The 21,990-nt window shown below is 40.5% G+C and overlaps 1 protein-coding gene across 15 annotated transcripts in view; it reads left to right on the top strand.

The window, feature by feature from the left end:
• TTLL5 (tubulin tyrosine ligase like 5) overlaps window positions 1–21,990 on the top strand; it is a 315,903-nt gene that overhangs the window by 229,207 nt on the left and 64,706 nt on the right. For 14 of the 15 annotated variants that reach the window (XM_006052845.4, XM_025296474.3, XM_006052853.4 and 11 more), the window contains one exon: window positions 5,481–5,695. In XM_006052845.4, the coding sequence (XP_006052907.4) occupies window positions 5,481–5,695 (215 nt within the window). Of the gene's footprint in view, window positions 1–5,480; window positions 5,700–21,990 lie in introns of those variants that run through there. The other variant, XM_006052855.4, reaches the window with a different exon arrangement.

Raw genomic sequence — 21,990 nt, 5'->3', positions numbered from 1 at the left:
AAGTTAGGATAAAATCTCACATGGGGAGAATGATGCCTAAAATGTTTACTGTTCTGATAGCAGAGAAAAAGGGGTACAAAGTGACGTTAACCCACTCAAATAGAGATTCATATTTGCCTGCTTCATCTACCTTAATTTTTAGAAAATGAATTTAGAAAGTTATTTCTCTGCAGGGAGGCATCCAGTTATACTCCATCACCAAGAAGCCTGAGTCAGGACTGAAAGGGGTGTTTCTCTGGAAGGCATTAAAACACACACATACACCACACAACCTCCCAGAATTTAATCTCTGAATGATATTATCTTTCAAGTAAGAGAACCCAGATCTTGCTTCCCTGTGACCTTCCAAGTTGCAGTCTGTGTTCTGTCTATCACAGATTCCTCCTTCCCACCCATGATTACCCTTCTGTTGTGGGAGAAGGAGGGCCTTTCCACTCTTTTGTCTGGGGCCAAGCCAAGCCTCCAACTGTGGTTTTCTCTGAGTGTCCTTGCCGAAGCATTGCTGTTTCCCACACCCAATAAAGAAGCAAAGGCCTGTGTGTGTGTTGACCAGGTCTTGAGTGGAGGCTGGTGCTGATACAGCTTTCACGTTCCCAGGCCAGTGACCGATGGCAGCGCAGGCCCCACCCTGGGTTAGCCCGCAAGTGCAGGGTGCTGACACTCTGTCCCGACCTCACAGTTCTTAGGAATTACATGGCGAGAACTTTATATAATGCTCCTGTTTATTTATGAATGAATACCAGGACAAAACAGTTCACATAATCTGTCATAGTGGTAGACTTGTAGGATTAGGGTCAATACAGGCTGTGGTTGGGGAGGTGGCGGGTGGGGTTTGGGGAGGCTGATTTCCGCCAATATTCTACACACATCTATATGTCTTCTTTTATCTTTGCCTGAGTACTTTCTGGTTTTCTTCTCATCAGTTCTGATTACTTTAGTCTCATTCCACTTAGCCTTGGCTTTGGTGCAGCACTTGGGAACTTGTCTGACACATTACTGACTTTGGGGAATTTTGGATGGCATAGAATTACAATAATTTCATTATCCATTCAGTTTATGAGTGTATGGTCCCCAAATGACAAATGAGAACCTAGAAGCTTTTTACTGTATTTGGGAAGACTCTCTGCTATTTTTGAGATGCAGTTATATTTTTGTTATATTGAAGCTGAAACAAGCTTGACTCTTTGGTAGATTGAGAATTGTATCTCAGCTCAGTTAGGATTCCATTTGGCTGCATATAATAGAACACTTCCCACCCATGGCTGTTTAAACAAGTTAAAGATTTATTTTCTTTCCCTTGTATAACCAGGTATCTAGAGATAGAGGTGCTCCTAAAGTCCGTGGTGCAGTCAGGAACCCATGCTCCTCCTGTCTTTATCCTCTGCAGTCCTTAGCAGGGGACTTCCACCTTGGCTGCTTCTAAGTAGAGGGCCATGTTCGGGGTGAAGAACAACGGTAAAGGAAAACAGCTGTGCACCGGGCAGCCCAGCCTGCCCCCTTTGAAGAGTTTTCCCAGAACTGCACCTGGAAACTTCTCTATTTACCATTCAGAACCAGGTCACAGGGTTATCTCAAGGTGCAGGAGGGACTGGGAAATAGAATGTTCTAGGTGGGCACGTGTTTTTACCCAAACAAAATCAGGATAGTTTTGGAGGGAAGAAAAGAAGAATTATTAGTATCCAGGCAAGTGAGTCTCCTAAGCAATAAATTCTCCTGGTTTATTTTGTGGTTTTGAGGTAAAGACCCATCTTATTACTATGGAACAAGTGTCTGAGGTCCTGCCACAGTATGTGCGTCTAGGAAGGTGAATTTATTTTCATTTGGAATCTGAAGAAGGGCTTAACTTATGTATTGTGGCTGAGTGTAAGTTGAAGGCACTTTCACTATTCAAACTCCAGAGAACGGTCCTACAACGAGATTGCATCTCTATGTAAACACAAACTTGTCAATTTTTTTGTGTAGGAATTTAGTAGTTGGTATAATATGAAGTTTTTTTTCTTCACTTATGGAGTAAATGTTTATTAAGCACCATTTGTACACAAGTCAGTCTTCTTGGCACTGTTAGTGAAACAAAAATTAATCCGGTACAAAGGCAGGCATTTCCAGTATGTGTTGTCCAGACACAGAAAAAAGTATGTGTATAAGTGGCTGTGATACAAGGTCATTGTGCTAGATGTGATAAGACAGATATGAATGCAGTTTTATAAGTGTTTAGAAGAGAAAAAGGCTGTTCTGCCAGAAAGAATTGCGTAAACATGATCTGGGGAACCTACACATGTGCTTTCAGTTTATGAGTTTGCTTTTGCAGCTAGTGAGCATCGTCATAAGACTGGAAAAATACGCTGGAAAACACAGAACCAACCACCATTCACAAGTCACTGCAGATAAGCAGACTCGTATGTCAGCCACCGCTTGGTTCCTCAGTAAACTGAGGTGGTAGTTTGGGAAGAAAGGGGGCATTTCAGTTTCTGCTGTGTGCCTGGGGCTTTGATTTATTTCAGGAAACCTTTACTGAGTGCCTGGGCTACGTTTACTTATTGATCTTCATCTAATCCCCCGCAGTCCAGCCAAGTGATTATAATTGCTGATGAGAAAGCTAAAGCTCAGAGAGGTTAAGTAACTTGAAAGGTCACCCAACTTATAAGTGACAGAGCCTACATCTGAGTCCAGGCACACCCGACTATGGGCTGCCCTGGTGGCTGAGCTGGTGGAGACTGCCTGCCATGAGGGAGACCTGGGTTCCATCCCTGGGTTGGGAAGATCCCCGGAGAAGGGAATGGCTACCCACTCCAGTGTTCTTGCTGGAGAATTCTACGGACAGAGGAGCCTTGCAGGGTACAGTCCATGGGGTCGCAAAGAGTTAGACACGACTGAGCATGTCTGACTTGTCACGCCTTAACCACTTGTCACATCTGACTGTAGAGCCATGTTTCTTTCCACTTCGATGAGCCTTTGCCTGTCGCTGATGACCTGATCTGGTCTTGAAGCCATAGTAAGTGTTGAACAGTCAATTCCTTCTTCAGCACAGTCTAATGGCGAGTCCTCGAACCAGCTGGGCTTCATTTGATATTTTGATTTATACTTAGAAAGTTAATCTGCTGCCTGCTCACATCTTATTAGAACTTGACTTACTTTTGACTTTTCAATAATTTATTTTTAGAATAAATAACTACATTTAGATGGTATAAAATTCAAAAAGACACAAATGATATATAGTCAAAAATTGGTTTCCCTTTTCCCCTAACCCCTAGCTAACCAGTTCTTTTCCATGGAGGCTGCCAGTTTTTGTTTTTAATCCTTTCAGAATTGTTCTGTGCAGATACCAACATGGTATATATCTTTGTGTGTGTGTATTGGCATGTAAAGATATGTTTATTTTTATATATAAAGATATATTTATTGTCACCATGGCAACATGTATTGAATAGATGTTCTTCCTGATGGCAGTTCCGTCACTGTGTGAAAACCTAACTCAATAAAGAGTGTTTTTATTTCCACGAGTTCTTCACTTACAGTGGTTTTCCTCCTCTGCTTCTCATCCAGTGAATGTGTTTATAGAGGGCCAGCGTAGACCTCGTCAGCCCTCATGGTCAGTTCCGGCTTCCTCCCCACGCTGAGCAAGGCATCTTGCAAGCACTCTTCAGTCTAAGCTCACTTATTGGGAGGTCGTGGGGTCACCCTTTCCTGCCACCCTCCTTCCTTCCAATTGAATCTCTCCCATGGATTTTTTTTTTTTATTTTATTTTATTTTTAAACTTTACATAATTGTATTAGTTTTGCCAAATATCAAAAATGAATCCGCCACAGGTATACATGTGTTCCCCATCCTGAACCCTCCTCCCTCCTCCCTCCCCAGGCCCTTAGATATGGTGCTTGAAAGGAGTGGATTTCTTTTTGAGCCAGTTCCGCAAGCTGGCCTCTGCTGCACGCCTTGGTTACAGATGGCCCACGCCCTTGCTCCCACTGCCCGCATCCCCGTGTGCAGCCCCGTGTACACGCTCTGCAGTCCTGCCCTCTAGGCTTTGTCCTGGACTCAGGTCTTCCTTGGAGCCCCTCCTCTGCTCAGAGGTAGAGGCGAGTGAGCCACTCTTTCGTTCCCTCTCTGGTGGCTTCCAGAGATGAGGACCATTTCAGTCCAGTTGGTCTGTAAGAAACTGCCTTGAGCATCCACCTCTGAAATCACTTTGCTCTTTGTCAAGCCTCTCAACCACACACATTCCCTCCACACAAGAATGCCGACTACCTGTGCTGCCCCTTATCTGCCCAACCAGGGACCTTTGGACACATTTTCCTGAAATGGGACATTCCAAGGCATTAGTGTAGAAGGATTGGTTAACACTTCTTTACTAAAGCTACTCAGTTCATCTTTTATATCTCAAAAACTAAAATTCATAAAGGACAGAAATATTGCCAGTGTAGTTTACCTAGAAGCTGAATGTCTCCTGAGAACATCTGATATTCCTTCAGGCCTTGCCACGAGAAAATGACATTTCTCCCATTGCCTCTTGAAATGTAGTGCCTATAGGTAGAAATCAATTGCCAGAAATCCTTTTAATAAAAAGTCCTATGTATTTTTTCACTTATATTTTCTTCCTAATATCCTTTTATATTTAAAGCTTTCATGCCTACTGAAAGCAGTGTTAACATATTTCAAGAATCAGTAACAAAATTTGTAACACACAGAAAAAACCTATTTATAATGAGGCAAATAAGTTGCAAGAGTTGTTTTAAGCCTCTCTCTGAGGAAGTGTACAATTAAATTAAGTGTACATCCTTCCTACAGATATGTGTTGGTATTTGTGATGTCTGGATGGTGATTTTGGGATCTTTTTTTAGTATCTGTTGGCTTACCTTCTAAGCGAAAATACCCTTGTTGTGATCTTGTATTCATGTATAATAACCAGTATTCATGTTGTAATTTTACTTTGAAAGTGTTTCCAAGTGTAGGTCTTATGTTAATCTTTAGGTCATCAAGATGTTACTACTCCACACTGGGTCCTTCTCTTTCCTCAAAGGTGCAAACCTTCCAGAGGAGTTCAGAGTTCTGAGTGGGCTGGAATTGAGCCAGGTTCAAGTCACTTTTGTTCTCTGCTGTATTTTTAGTACTTGACATCCGACAAGAGGCGTTCATTAAATGCCTGTTGAATTTAACAATGAAGGGAAATACTAAGACCAGGAGAGACCAAATGCTTCTCTAATTCACGTCTATGGACAATTCATAGTACCCAGCTGCCCTGAGTCCTAGCCCAGGGCACTTTCAACAAGACCATCTCCACTCTCTGCTAAAAGAGATTTCCCTTCTCTGAATCTACACCTGCACGGCATTATTGGAGGAGGTGTTTTTTCTTTAAAGTTGCTTCATTTGAATGGTTTCCCTTTTCCTTTTGTCCTCCCCTCAGGATTGCAAACCTGTTATTCACTTACAGCAAACGGACTGTGAAGAATGTCTCCATCAATCTTCTGTTTTTCTTTTTCTCTAGGCGATCTTTGGCAGCCAGACACTACCTAACTCCAATTTATGGACAATAAACAATGGTGCAGCTTGCAGAATTCCAAGCGCCACAGTCAGTGGCCAGAAGCCAACAACTCTGCCACAAAAAGTGGTGCCACCTCCAAGTTCCTCCTCCCTGGTCCCCAAACCCCCGTCCAGTCACAAACAAGTCCTCAGAAAGGCAGCATCCCAAAGGGCTTCCAAGTAAGTTCTCGGAATTCTTCTGTTCAGTTCCTTCTGAGTTGTATCAATTCTGTGCTAACGATGCTCTTTATTTATGGAGGCTCAAGACAATGTGTACTGCAGTGTTGAAAAGAGCACCTGATGGGGAATACAGGCCAACTGTTTCCTCAGCCCTGGCTGTAAGCTAGAATCACCGGGGGAGCTATTACAACATGGCCAGCGTCGAGGCTGTCCCCCTGTGAGAGGGGCAGAGACTGCTCTTTTAAGTTTGCCAAGGGTGATGGTGAGCATTGCAGCTGGCAGGTTCAGGGTCATTGCCAGCTGCCTCTTGTGGCCTCTAGCAGGAGCCTCAGCCAGACGCAACACCTGGGAACAGTGCTGAACTGTGGACTTGGAGGGGGGAACTTCCTCCGGGATGTATTCTCCTTTCAGTCATTCTACAGAGTTAGATCTTTTCAATTTCATGTAAAATGCAGCACTCTTCCCTCACCTCCACCCTTGTTTATTTGTTTTTAGGCATTTGAAAGGGAAGACATAGGATTGAGATTTCATAAGATGAATTAACTTCATTGACATTAGTCATCAGGCTCTGTGGAGCAACGATGTTTCTAATACCTTTTGTCATCTTTCTGTCTTACCTGAAAAAAAAAAGACATCTCTGTCCCTGCATCACATACATGTTGTAGGTCACATTCTTCACTCTACCTCTAGCCATTTTCCCTAGAAAACTAGAAATGGACTGGTAAAAAACAAAAAAGTGTTGGTTTTAGCAGCTCCTATCCATTTAAAACTGGGGGACTTACCAAAGCTGTCCAAAGCTGTCAGACTTACCAAAGCTGTCCGGAGGAGGAGGCAATCCCTGATGGATGAACACCTAGAAGAGATTTGTATATTTCTCTTGCTCTCCTTGGGGTTCCCCATTCATTTGTCCTTCACAAAATCAACTTGAGTTATAAAAAGGAATCCTAGGGCACAGAAAAAACAGTTCGTGTTTTTGCCCCCTTGGATAATGAACCAAATTTGGATTGAAAAGCAATCCCTTGTGGTTGTTTTAATTATACTGCTGCCAGATTCATTTATTCAGCAAATATTTATTCAGTGCCTACTAAGTGCCAAGCACTGTTCTAGGAATAACTGGCATCGTAATAACTTTAGAGAACTCTCTGGAGCAGTAGACAGTTCAGTTTGTCGTTGAGAGCCGATGGCACGACAAGAAGGATGTGTGGCCCCTCTCGGTTCCTTAAGGGCACAGCCCCCGGGGCCTGACTTTCTGTGTCAGACCCCTCTTCACACTTTATTGATGCGAGATCTTTAACAAGTTACAATTTACTTAAACTCTTGGCTTCAATTTCCTTACTTGGGGACTTCCTTGGTGGTCCAGTGGTTAAGAATCCACCTGCCAATGCAGGGGACTCGGGTCCGATCCCGGGTCTGGGAACTAAGATCCCACTTGCTGTGGGACAACTTAACCTGTAAGACATGACTACTGAAGCCTGCATGCTTAGAGCCCATGCTCGGTAACAAGAGAAGCCACCCCAATGAGAAGTCCGCTTGCCGCAACTAAAGAGAGCCTAAGACAGCAATGAAGAGCTAACACAACCCCCTAGAATTATTTTTTCCCTTGTTTGTGGAGATAATATCTGTTTCATAGGACAGTTGATAAAGATGAACAGACTTAAAATATGTAAAGTACATAGAACGATACCTGGCACACTTCAGACCTCTGTAAGTCTTAGTAACCATCATAAGCATTCCAAAAGCACGCACTCCTTCCCAGGTTTGAAAAGCCCACAGTTAGGCGGGGAAATGAATGTTGAATTTGCGAGTGTGCTGTTTGCCGTGGTCTTTCCAGTTATTGCTGAGATGGCCTGTGGTGGCCGATGAAGTTCGTGTGCTGGTGGAGAGGGGTGCTCTGTTGGCAGGAGCGAGGCCAGACATTGGAGGACCCCACTCACTGCCCTGAATTCACTACTGGCAGGAGAGCTCTTCAGACTTCTCAGATGAAATTGCAGCTCTATGGACAGGCTTTGCTCTGCTGCATTTTTGTGGTTTCTTGTCTCTGACAGGCAGGAGTGTGGGAAAACCGGAAGCAGCTCAGCACCAAAAAAGAAAGCACAAAAGAGGGGGAAAAAACAAGATTTCTTCAGAATTTAAAAAGTATAATCCAAGTATCAAAAGGCATGTTGTTGAGGCGTTGTTCCAGGAAATAGTTTCCAATTTGCCTTTAAAACTCTAGCACAAGTCTGTGAAGCTAAATAAGTTAGCGCTAGTGGAGACCTGAACATCCTCTCCTTTACATGAAAAATGTAGGGCTTGAGGACCCCCCTGTTTTCAATCTGCTCTCAGACTTTTAGGAAGAAGAATAGCACTATTTTTCTCTGAACTGACTCAGTGAAAAGTTCTCCCTTCTAGGAAGCATCCAGATAAAGTTTTTTGAAATAATCTTTTCATGTAAGAATTATTTTAGATTTATGGAAAAGTTGTAAAGATAGTACACATAAAGATACGTACACCAAGTTTTCCCCATGTTAACATCCTATATTGCCATGGTACATTTGAAGATACTGCAATACAAAGAAAATGTCTCCCATACATTACAATAAACTAAACGCCATACTTCAATTGGATTGCTGAAGTTATTTTTAATCTAGAGAAACCTTTCATGGCTTCTGAAATCAGGATCCTAAGTATCAGGTGACATATTCTTATTATTGTTCCAAAGTACTTGTTCCTAGCCAGCATAGCAAGTTCCTTGACATCTGTGTGATTCAGTTTCCTGTTTAAAATAGAAATGATAATAGTACCTGCCTCACGGGGTTATTAAGAGAAGTAAATGAATTGATGAATGTCAAGCACAAATACAGTGCCTGGTACATGGTAAATACTAAATGAGTTTTAGGTGTTGTGGTTAATCATAATTTTTTGCTTTCTTCCTACAAAATGTGTTGTTTCATTTGCTTGAGCTTATTGCCACCTTGATGCGGGCTTGGTTCATATTAATCAGGAACTGACTCGATGGACGTGAGTCTGAGTGAACTCCGGGAGTTGGTGATGGACAGGGAGGTGTGGCATGCTGCGATTCGTGGGGTCACAAAGAGTTGAACACGACTGAGCGATTGAACTGACTGACTGATCGGTTATGACTGGCGATACTGAGTCACACTCAGGAATGCCATATTTGTCCCAAGAGACACAACTAATTAGAAGTTGTAATGAGCTTTTGACCGTGCCAAGCCCTGTGTTTTTGGGTTGAACTTCAGACCTCTCCTAGTGCAGAAGTTGGCACTGGACGAATATAGAAGCAATTTCCAAGAGCATCAAAGTTTCCACATCCTAGAGGGTTGAATTTAGAAAACAATAGAACATAAAAGATGGAATGTCTTTTGAATTTTGGTGCAAAGGGAGTTGAGAATCGGAACAGTGGGGTCCTATTTCTTTATGATAATAGTCTAGTCACTTTCCCTCTAAAGGTTTCAATTTCCTAACTGTAAAACAAAACTCACTGTCCCCACTGAATAATTAACCAAAATAACTTGTTTTCAGTCTGTTCTATTGAAAGCTTTTTTATGAGCACGTTTGTTTTTTAATCCTGACTCTTTACAGCCATTTTCCCCATCCTTTCTTGGCCCAGCAGTTCTTTGTTAGAGTTCTCAGATTCATAGACTTATATTTCCTTTAGCTAAATCTCACTTGTCAATTCTGTGAAGAGAATGATTTAGATTTTTTTTTTTTTTGCCTTTTCCACAGTGCCAATACCCTTTTTTGATTTTCCTCTCTAATGTTTGTAACACTTCATAATTTAGTACCAACTTCAGATCCTCCTTTCAAAACTATTTGTGGTATTTCTTCCAAGCAGGCAGCTTAACTAGGAAGGATGACAGCCGCTGAACAACTACATGCATATGAACCATCTCTTCCTTGTAAAAGACTTTTTTTTCAGAGCCAGAATCATACTCTCCAGGAAATATACAGAAAGTAATCTGAGAAGATCAGTGTTTGCCAGGGATGTGGGCAAAACTCAGAGACTAGAGATGAATTTGGAAAGGCAGGGTCAAAGCTGTTTACCTTGGGACTTCCCTGAGAAAAGAAAACTGCACGAGAAACACCAGACTCAACGAAAGGGCTTTTCTTTAAATAGCTGGAGTTACCTTTCCTTGCCAGGTTTTAGTATATTCTGCATCAGAGTGACCTCAGTAGAATTCGAAGCCAACTGCTATTCTGTGTCAGCACCCAGGACAGTGGTGTTTTGCTAAAGGCTGCTAGGGATTAGGAGGCAGGAAAGCTATCCCAAACCCAGGAGCATGTTGATCCAAACACCAATTAATGTGACCTCAACATTTGGTCAGCAGTGTGATGGAGATGCTCACATTAATGTCAGAAAAATATAAAAATAAAGGATCAAGAAAAAAATATGTTGTATCTTTTTAACAAATGAGTCATGAACAGGAGGCAAAGTGATCAGGAGTTAAAATGGTCCAAAAGTAGGGTCTTGAGGTAAGCATTGAAGATGTCATGTTGTAGGTTATTAACCATCTTTATCAGCTTTTCAGTCTTATTATGTGTAGCTTTGAGAAATATGATTGAAGCTGTAGTGTATCCATCCTTAAATATGAGATTTCTAATTTATGCACTTCCCATATAATATAGTCATAGACTCTTAGTGCTGAAAGATAAAAACCTGGAGGAAGGCGCCATGCATGGCTTTGGGTATAGCAAGGTACACAGATGGACAGTGGCAGAACCAAAGCCAGAATTCACATCCCCTACTGTGCTAACCCCATACTCTTCCCAGTAGACCACTGATTTCAGAGACCCCCCCACCAATCTATTCACATCCATTCTGTGCAGCAAGGGACAGATTAATCATCCTAAAATAGTGCCTTTGGGAAAATGCAATGTCAGCACATAGAAACTTCCTTTCCACACTAGTTTTGCCACTTAAATGGCCAATGAAATGCTCAAAAGTAGGAATAGTTAGTGCCACCCTCCTAGTGAGGTGTTGGGGAAATGTCTGTTGATGCAGCACAAGAAGGACTGAAGAACCCCATCGCGGGCTTTGTATACTGCCTGCCTGTGGGAGTGCAGTGTAGGAAAACACTGGCAGCCCTGGAACACACCAGACAGAGCCCTCTCACTCTAAGCAGGCGGGCCTGGAGACAGAAAGAGCTGGGGGCCAGGTGACGAGTCACCACTTAGACTCTCTTTCCTTTACTAGCTCTCAGCATTTGGACCTCAGTGGTAGCCTTAGAAGATCTTAGGATTTGCTTTGGCCATGATGACAATGACATCAGTCTGAAAATAGGTACTCTAAATCACATCTAACCAATTGTTATCATTGGAATTATATATGGTCCCGTGGGGAGAGAAATACATGAGACTCATAGAATGATGAATCTTCCTTTGGTGATTTTATACTTAGATAATTTAAATTAAAATCTTACTTTTCATTCATCCTTGCTGAGATGTTAAAATGGTAATGTGACTGTTGGATATTTCCCATCTCTCACTTCCCTTCTATCTTATCTGATTATGAAAAAAATCCCTTTTAAAAAGATTTGAATAGGGACTTCCCTGGTGGTCCAGTGGTTAAGAATCTGCCTTCCAGTCCCTGATCCCATATGTGTGGGGCAACTAAGCCCAATGCTGCAACTACTGAGCCTTCGTGCTCTGGAGCCCACACGCCACGACTAGAGAGAAGCCCGTCTTAGAACAACTAAGGCCTGATGCAGCCAAATAGATAAATTAAAAAAAAATTTTTTTTTAAGATTTGGATAGAAATTTAAAATAGCCTTTGATAGAATTCATATCAGTTCCTCTGTGATCCTCAGTCCTTATTGGCAAACTTAGACTTTCTTCTCTGAGGATGAGCAAATGTTTTAAAATCTCAGGGCCTGGAAATAGATAGTATAGCTTTAAAGAAAGATCCATGGAGAAGACTCAGAGGAGCTGTCAACCTCCAAAGTAAGTTTAATCAAGAAAGAAAACATTTTAGAAAAATCCCTAGTGTGCATTGGTGTGTAGAGCTCAAAAAAGCTATCTGAGAGCAAGTAGTCTGGGGTCAGGAAGGATTGAATGGAAACGAGAACACCTGAGTGAAAAATTGGATTAAACATGGTGAATAGAGATTGGGTGCTGCAGAAAATGGAATTAGTGAAATTCAGGACAGACTGTTAAAAATCTGCCAAAATTCTGAGGAAAAAAGTGTACAAAGGTAAAAATGATGAGAGAAAAGATAGATTCCACCTAAAATAATGAATTCCAAAAGGAAAATAGAATAGTCATTATTACAGGGAAAACAGATCTAACCTAAGGACATAAAGGCTTTTGAACAGTATAATTAATGAGATTAAATTAATAACATGCAATTTTATGCCCTGCAGAGCTCCCATGGAATATTTTTCAAAACTATTTTAGTATAAATCCTGAAAAAACAGAAATTATGCACTCTCCATTCTCTGACCACTTTATAATAAAATGAGATTTTAAAATCTGGAAGTCACTCAGTCATGTCCAACTCGTTGCAATCCCATGGACTATAGCCCACCAGGCTCCTCCATCCATGGGATTCTCCAGGCAAGAATACTGGAGTGGGTTGCCATTTCCTTCTCCAGAGGAATCTTCCCTACCCAGGGATCGAACCCTGATCTCCCGCATTGCAGGCAGACGCTTTAACCTCTGAGCCACCAGGGAAGCTCCTTAAAATTTGGACAAATGCTCAAATAAATTTAGAATGTTAAAATACTCTTTTAAGTAGTTTAGATCAAAATTATTGTGGAAACTACATTAAAAATAAGAATTGTACATATCAAAACAAGACAGAAAAGCCCATTCTAGACACTGAAGTTTTCCAAGAGAGTAGAACTTAAATGTTCTCCCCAAAAAGAAGAAGGAGAAAGAGAAAGAAAAAGGTAAATATGTGAGGTGATGTGTGTGTACTAAGTCACTTCACTTGTGTCCGACTCTTTGGAGCCCTATGGACTGTAGCCCACCAGGCTCCTCTGTCCATGGGATTCTCCAGGCAAGAATACTGGACCAGGTTGTCATGGTGTCCTCTAGGGAATCTTCCCGACCGAGGGATCAAACCCACCCCTTACGTCTCCTGCATTGGCAGACGGATTCTTTACCACTAGCACCACCTGGGAAGCCCTACGTGAGGTGATACATGTGTGAAAGAACTAGATGGGGGAATCCTTCTGCAGTATGTATGCCAGATCACCTCAATGTACTTTGAATAACTTAACAATTTTGTCAAGTCAATAAAGCTGAAATAACTTTTAAAGGTAAAAAATGAATTACATATATCAAACTTATGTTTGAAATGTAGGCAACAGTGTACTTAAAGCTAAACTCATAATTATTTTGTGTTAAATATGGAAGATTGTAAAGGAATTAACCAAGATACAAATGGCCGATTAGCTTCAACCAGTAAACTGGTTTCAACTCATTACAGCAGTGTCATGTTAAAGAGAATTATGAGGACTTCTCTGAGCTCAGCAAGAAAGAGTGCTGTGATAGATTAGTAATGTCTGATGCTGAGAGTGGTGACTATGCAAGCCACATATTTGTCATACCTGAACTAAGCTTCCGTCTCTAAAGGCTAGAAAAGGGTCAATAAAACAAAGCTAAGAAAAACAGATCAAAGGAAATCAAGAAGAAAGCAATATAAACGGAAAAACAAGCAGCAAAATTAGCTAAACCCAAAACGTTTTTTAGTTCAGGGTAGGGGGACAGGGAAGCAGAAAATAATTTTCACACAGTTCTGTCAGAAAGATAAGAGAATTAATAAAAGTTTAAAAAAGTAGATATAGGGGAGGTGAAAAAATCAGGACAACACTGCACGTAGTTATATGCTACTAAATTTTCAAAACTGGATGAAAGATAATATTTTGAAAAATGCAGACTCTCAAAATTGATTCTTAAATAAAAAGAAAACCCAAGTAGAACACAGTAGAAGTTTTTAAACTATCCAAATAGGTACTTCAAGAAATAGGGTACACGCATAGGCCTAGGAAGCAATTTTAAAATATCGTCTCTAAAGTAGTTCTTTGAACCTTTCTTCTGAACTCTCTGGAGGCTTCCAGTTGCCTGCAAGATAAAGTTGAGAGTCTTTACTCTGGACGTTGAAGCCCTCTGCGGTATATTCTCCATCCTGTCTCTAGTCCACTCGGCTCCATTCATTGCTCCTACCTGCCCATGTCATGCCCTCTGCACAGAATGCCCTTCTCCATCTTGAGTCGAAGTCCTGCCTTTTATTCAAGATCAGGTTCTATTTTATCACCTTGATGTAGCTTGACCAACTGCCCCATTGTCAACTCCTCAGCTGGCTCTACTATCTGCGTCCTTATCTTATTTTTCCTTTTCCTATGTGTTCTGCTTTCTATTAGGGACAGATGTCTTGTCTTTGTCCTTTTATCATATAAATATTGAATGTCCATTGCTATGCATTGCTCTGGACGTTGGTGATAACACCGGTGGACAAGACAGACATGAGCCCTGTATTCGTGAAGATCGATTTTGAGAGAGGAGAGAGAAGTTCAGTCCCCAGCCCTTGATAGAACTTATATTCATGATAAGTTCTCAGGAAATGGTAGTGGAGGAGGTGGTGGTGAAGGTGGAGATAGTGGCAACTTAGTATTTTGCATCAGAGTGAATGCCTCAGGGACCACTAAGTAACAAAGATCTCTTCATTAATTATTTAGACCATGTAGAGTATGCGAGGCTGTGGAGTACAACTGCTAATAGCCCAAGATTTGAAATTAGATTTGAATCCTGGCTCCTTCACTTAATTGACTGTTATTTAGGGATATCTCTAAGCTTCTGTTTTGTTATCTGTAAGATATTATCTACATCATGGAGTTGTTCTTAGGTTTAAAGGAGATCATGTGTTTCCCTGACATATAGTAAGTGTCCATTGCATGCTGGTTGGTGTGGTTTGTAATTTCTGCTGCTGTTACTGTTCCCTGTTAAATCTCATTTTTGTTGTTACTAAACTGATGTTCATAAGTGTGATATGGCTCTAGCTAACCAGGCTCTGGAAATTCACACTCATTCTGATTTCCTGAACACTAATAACTCTGATGACTATTGAAGGTGAAGATTTAGTTTCAAACAAAACTAAAGATTAGATTTGGACTTGCTGACTTCCAGTTAAGTTGGCTCCATAAGTTTATGCTTAGTATTCCCCCTCTGCTTCAAACACAGCAGTGATAGATAAACAGCTTAAAGAAGAAAAAAGAAACAAGGGAAGCATCTCCATGGCCCCAAAGTGTACTTGCAACAAATAGCACAGTGAACGAGGCTGAAGCAACAAGCTTTGTGAGCCCTGCTGTGGAAGCAGGCAGTGGCAGCCTGGACCTCAGCTCCCGTGGCATATTGGGGCCTGAGAGTGCCCTACCCAGGAGGAGAGACTCATTCATAGAACACAAAAGAGCGGTTTTTTCAGCTGGAGATGATACTGCCCCCAGAGGGCATTTGACAGTGTTGGAGTCAGTGGTTGTGAGTTGGGGGAGGGGTGTTGCTGCTGGCATGTAATGAGTAGAGTCTAGCGGTGGTACTAAAAAAACTAAAAAAGGCATCCTGCGAAGCATAGGACAGTTGCCCATAGTGAAGAATTATCCGGTCCAAAATGTCAGTATACCACACTTGGAAAATCCTGAGCTGAAGAATGCTATGGGCCCTCCTCTGTAGGAGACTGATAAAGCAGACATGGACCCACTGGCTGAGGCTCCATCTTTACATGAGGCCATGAGCCTACAGAGTTAGAAAGATAATGAAATGCCTTCTGAATTTCTATTCGTCTCTGTGGCAGAGGCACCAAAATACCACTGTAAAGTCTGGTTCTAGATTGGAGTCAGGGGGACTGGGTGGAGGCAACTGTGAAGTCTTCCGACAGGGAGGGATGAACAAGTGGAGAGACAAAGGGGGAAGTGATTCCTATTCAAACTGAGCCTGCAAACCAGAACTGTAGAACACAGGAATAAATCTAATATTAAGAAAGATTGCCTGCAGAATCAAACCTGAACCATGAATTCCGTACAGATGAAATTAATATTTTGAATGGTGAGACATATTCGATCATGTATCTAGCCATACCTTGTGGAATATGACATGTGAGTCTAATAGGAGTATCAGAAGAGAGAGCCAAAGGATAGGTGAACAAGCAATACTTTAAAAAATAATAACAGAATTCTCAGCTGAAGATATGGGTCCTCACCTAAAAAAATCATTCTTTGCACCAAAATAAATGTACCTCTAGAGACATCATAGTGTGTCTGCATAGAAAGTGCAGACCATCAAGCATAAGTGGGTAGTCTAATGTATTACCTGAAAGAAACCTACTTTTAACTACAAAGAAAAAGAGAATAGCAGCAACCTTCTCTTCAGAAGTAATAAGTGGCAGAAGACAAGAGCTAATAGCTTTAAAGTGTTGAGGTAAAGTAACTTGCAGTCTAGAATTCTATATATAGCTAAATTATCATTCAAGAAAGAAGGCAAAGAGTAATAATTTGAGATATTCGAAGTCTAGGAGTATACCCATGGCCTTCACTGAAAAAATTAGTGAAGATAAATGTGAACACAGAATAACATGAAATAATGAAGTGCAAAAACTGTAAAATGTCTGTACACATTAACAACTATAAAAATAATTGTTGGTTTTCTTAAAAGGATTAAACACGTTTATGACAACAGCAGGATTCAAGGACAAGAGTATTCAGTGGACAGTAAATGTGTGAGCACATCTGTGTCAAGTTCAAGGGCAAGATGGAAATACTGAATAGCTTTAGACTTTCTTAGAAAATAGAAGCTAAGTAATACATATACAGTCTGCTGCTTTCAAACCAACAGAGGGGGAGAGAAGGGAATGTAGAAACTTTATGAATCCAGTGGGAGGCAGGAAATGGGGAAAAAAGCAAAAGAAAAAGATAATAAGTGGAAAATTAAAACTAAGATAAAATAAAACACATGAGTAATCCCAATAAATGTTAACAGATTATACTCTTCTATTAAAAGATATATTATCTAATTCTGTTTTTTAAAACATCCAGTTATAGGCTGCTTAAAAGATATATCGAAAGGAAAATCTCAGAAAGGTAAAAGATTGGAAAAGATAAACTATGCAATACTAATTAGAATGAGAACTAGTCTGCTGTGGTTCAGTTGCCAAGTCTGTCCAGCTTTGCCACCCCGTGGACTCCAGTACACCGGGCCTCCCTGTCCTTCACTATCTCCTGGAGTTTGCTCAGATTCATGTCCATTTAGTCAGTGATGCTATCTAATATCTCATCCTCTCCTGCTGCCTTCTCTTGCATTCAATCTTTCCTAGCATCAGGGTCTTTTCCAATGAGTCATCTCTTCTCATCAGATGTCCAAAGTACTGGAGCTTCCACTTCAGCATCAGTCCTTCCGATGACTGTTCACGGTTGATTTCCTTTAAGACTGACTGGTTTGATCTTTTGGTAGTCCAAGGGACTCTCAAGAGTCTTCTCCAGCACAATTCAAAAGCATCAATTCTTCGGCGCTCAGCCTTCTTTATGGTCTTTATGGTCTCACATACATACATTACTACTGGAAAAACCATAGCTTTGACTATGTGGACCTTTACCAGAAAAGTGATGTCTCTGCTTTTTAATATACTATCTAGGTTTGTCATGGCTTTCCTTCCAAAGAGCAAGCATCTTTTAATTTCATGGCTGTAGTCACCACTGTGATTTTGGAGCCCAAGAAAATAAAATCTGTCACTGCTTCCACTTTTGCCCCTTCTATTTGTCATGAAGTGATGGGACCAGAGGTATGATCTTAGTTTTTTGAATGTTGAGTTTTAAGCCAGATTTTTCACTCTTCTCTTTCACCCTCATCAAGAGGCTGTTTAGTTCCTCTTCGCTTTCTGCTGTTAGACTGGTGTCATCTGCATATCTCAGGTTGATATTTCTCCTGGCAGTCTTGATTCCAGCTTGTGCTTCATTCAGTATGGCATTTTACATTATGTACTCTGCATTTAAGTTAAATAAACAGGGTGACAGTATACAGCCTTGGCGTACTCCTTTCCCAATTTTGTACCTGTCAGTTGTTCCATGTAAGGTTCTGACTGTTTCTTCTTGACCCATATACAGGTTTCTCAGGAGGCAGGTAAGGTGGTCTGGTATTCCCATCTCTTTAAGAATTTTCTACAGTTTGTTGTGATCCACAGACAAAGGTTTTTGAGTAGTCAAGCAGAAGTAGATGTTGTTTCTGAAATTCCTTGGATAGCCATAGGAAAAGGAAATTAAACAAAAAGCACTGGTAGGGATAAAGAAAAGCACTTGTATGCACTTAACATAACCTCAAAGTGTGTAAATCAAAAAATATAAATAAAAAGCTAGCAAATTATCTAAGAGAAATTCACAAATTATCATAGTGATTTATTTAAATATACTTCTATTGGTAACTAATAAGTAACTCAAATAAAAATTTCTGAGGATTTTGAATACTTAAATACAGAATTAACTGTTTGCTTTAATAAGTGGCATTTAATCTTTGTGACAACCACTCATAATTTAAAAATACATTTTATATGCAACCCAGTAAAAATATCTATATATGTATGAAGTTAAAGTTTCACATAATACTTTTAAAAATGCTGATTGTGTCCCCTAAATTAATTTTACAAACACCCCCTTATGAGTCACTACTCATGGGAAAACATGAATAGCTATGCATCGTCTCTTGGGCCCAAAAGGGATAATATACATTCTTTTAAAGTACATGCGGAGGACTTCCCTGGTGGTCCCGTGGCAAAGACTCTGTGCTCCCAGTGCAAGCAGCCCAGGTTCAATCGCTGGTTGGGGAACTAGACACCACAAGCTGCATCGAGAGTCTGCCTGTTGCAACTAAAAATTCTGCATGCTGCAACGAAGACCTGGTGCAGCCAAATAAACAAATATTTTAAAAATAAGTAAAGTTTATGTGGAATATTTATGAAATTTCAGTACATACTGTGTCATAAATGAAGGCTCCACCTATTTCAAAATAGCAGTATCACACTTTATAATCCCTCTGTCTCTCTCTCTCTCTGTTCAGTCGCTAAGTCGTGTTCAACTCTTTTGCAACTCCCAGGGACTGTAGTCCTCCAGGCTTCTCTGTCTGTGGGGTTCTCAGGCAAGAATACTGGAGTGAGTTGCAATTTCCTTCTCCAGGGGATCTTCCCAGACCAGGTATTGAACCCACATCTTCTACATTGGCAGGTAGATTCTTTACCACTGAGCCACTTGAGAAGAATTACATATATAATTTATAATTATACTTAATTTAGAAATAATAGTTTTTTTTAAAGGCCCATGTATTTAGAAGTTTTTTAAAATAGAGTATATAATACTCAATTATTAAAGAGGTAATCATAACAAAAATAATAATCATTAGAACTGAATGGCCATGAAAGTATGACATATCAGATTTGTGGGATAGTCAAAACTGCACTCTAAGCTTATAACCTTAAATACATTTATTCCGAAGATGTGAAAGCTTGAAAATCAATGAGTTAGTTATTTAACTTGAAACGCTATAAATGAAACAACAGTAAATTAACCAAAATCAAATAATAAAAATACAGAAATCACTTAGAACAACGTGGCATCTGGGAGAACAGTGCCTCAGTCAGTGCCGGCACATATTAGGTGTTCATTAAACATTAAATATGTGCCGGCACATATTAGGTGCTCATTAAACATTAAATATGTGCCGGCACATATTAGGTGCTCAAACATTAAATATGTGCCGGCACATATTAGGTGCTCATTAAACATTAAATATGTGCCGGCACATATTAGGTGTTCATTAAAAATTTGGTGAAGCAATGAATGAAACAGCAAACAAAAACTCTCCAATGATTAATAATTTTTTAAGTGAAAAGATACACATAAATAATAGGAATGAAAAGAAATGGGACAAGAAATAAAAGTGAATTCGTAAAATGTGTTCTGTGCACCAATAATACACAAATTGACTTCACTAAATGTTTCTTGAATTGGTTTTGGAACCAGAGTCCCATTAATAATGTTCTAATTGTTATTTGCTAAGGATTGGAATGTTAGTATCTGTTTGTGAAATGTGTATATCATCCCTGGACAGGATTACACATACACCTATCTGCACATAGATATGTTGTATGGAAAATTAGAAGATAATTAATCTGTGAGAAATGTTTGCTAAGCGAAGTTGAAGTCTTTTGGCAGGAGGTGGGGCGGGGGTGGAATTCAATTCTTTAACCTAATTTGCATCTTAGAATTTCTTCTGTCCTTTGAGAATTGAAAGTGGTGGTCACCAGTATTTTATAAAATTTATCAAGTTTGAGGATGTTTCTTTTCAGGACCTTGATAAATGCCACCACAGCTCTTTGCCACAGCCCTGGCGAGATCAGCATTTCTAACTCTACTCTTTCTGTAAAATCTTGAGCGTTTTCCTTTTGTGGGTTCTCCCTTCTATGGAAAGGTCATTCCTAACGTGGTGGCTTGAATCCAAGATAGACTTTCACTAAACCATTGAAATAGAAAACTAGTACCTGTACGTTAGAGATGTGGAAAGTCTTGAAATATAGCACCAGACCACAGTCAACCTTGTGAAGTAACGATCAAAACAGATCTTAAAGAAAGAATATCACTTTCAGGAAAAGTTTCCACCGATCAAAATAATGGTTGGAGGCAGGGAGAGGAAACCACAAATAAAGGAAATACAGGGTCACCCTTACCAGCAAAATGGATAACAGGGATTTTACCCATTATAACCCTCCTTGGTGATGGCATGTTACGTAGGCCTGGTGTGATCTTAATGGTGGTAGAACTCCTAGCCACCCATTTAATCATCTTCTATGCCCTAAATGGGCTTCCCTGGTGGCTCAGAGAGTAAAGAGTCTGCCTGCAATGCAGAGACCTGGGTTCGATCCCTGGGTTGGGAGGATCCCCTGGAGAAGGAAATGGCAATCCACTCCAGTATTCTTGCCTGGAAAATTCCATGGACTGAGGAGCCTGGTAGGCTACAGTCCTTGGAGTCGCGAAGAGTCGGACACGGCTGAATGACTTCACTATTCCCTAAGTAGAGACTTGCCCTAGAAGAAATCTCAAAATAATGAATGCAGACATATTTCCACTTACAGAGATACTATTTGTTTGCAATGTATTATTGAACAGCATCTTTGAAAGGCCTGTTCCCCTCAGTGCCAGGATCTTTCTTAGACCTCAGGAAAATGGAAGAGGCAAAAAGAGTAGAAAGAAAAGGAGCAAGTGAATCGAATTCTGGGTTAGGAAGTATATATCTAATATTTGAGGAAACTCTTAGGTACTAACTTTGAACATGTCCCAAGGAAAGTTCCTTTCTATGTTGAGATGTCACCGTTAATAGAGTTCTAATAATTCATCATTGCTACTAACGTAGGCACCTATCTTATTTCACTTTTTTTAAGTGGCTCAGTTCATCAGGAATCCTGCCCTTCAGCAGTTTTTGATAATTATAGACAGTTCATCTGCAGAGAAGGGTCTTAACTGGCCAGTTACTGCAGCTGAGATTATAGTAAGCCCACGTCTAACTCTTCTTCCATCTCCAGAACTTTCACCATTTCCAGGAATAACAGTTGAGGAACACTGCAGAATCAGTCGTCCCTCACACTCTCCATGGTTTCAACTCTAGCTTTTGTGATTCATCCAGCCCAGCATTTTGCATTATGTACTCTGCATATAAGCTAAATTAAGAGGGTGACAATATACAGTAAAACAGTACTCCTTTCTCAATTTTGAACCAGTCTGTTGTTCCGTGTCCAGTTCTAACCATTGTTTCTTGACCTACATACAGGTTTCTCAGGAGATTGGGAAGTCCTATGTTAGATTTATTGAGACTGCTTGTCAGTCTCAAATGAGACCTGTCTTCCAAAGAGAGTTTGAAAGTAATTTTGACTGAATTTAATTTCTGCCTCATAAGTTACCAACAATTACCTTTTGACTTTAATAGCGAATTGCTATTAAGTTGCAGGTTCTGAACATCTCATGGTCATTCTTCTACAGTTTAGCACTAATAATCCATACTGAATTAGAATCAGTGAGTCATCCAACTTAATATTTCTTCATGTAGGGGACTTCCCTGGTGATCCAGTGGTTAAAAATCTGTCTTTAAATGCAGGGTGGGATCCCTGATGGGGAACTAAGATCCACATGTTGTGGGGCAACTAAGCCCTCATACCACAACTACTGAGCCTGCAATCTGGAGTGCACATGCTCGACGGAGATTCCACATGCCATACCTGAGACGTGACAGCCAAATAAATCATATTTTTTAAATGCTTCTTCATATGGATA

The sequence above is a fragment of the Bubalus bubalis genome, chromosome 11 (assembly GCF_019923935.1).
Source record: "Bubalus bubalis isolate 160015118507 breed Murrah chromosome 11, NDDB_SH_1, whole genome shotgun sequence".
NCBI classification, from domain to species: Eukaryota; Metazoa; Chordata; class Mammalia; order Artiodactyla; family Bovidae; genus Bubalus; species Bubalus bubalis.
The sequence above is the reverse complement of the archived record's forward strand: the minus strand, read 5'-3'. Positions and strand labels throughout refer to the sequence as shown.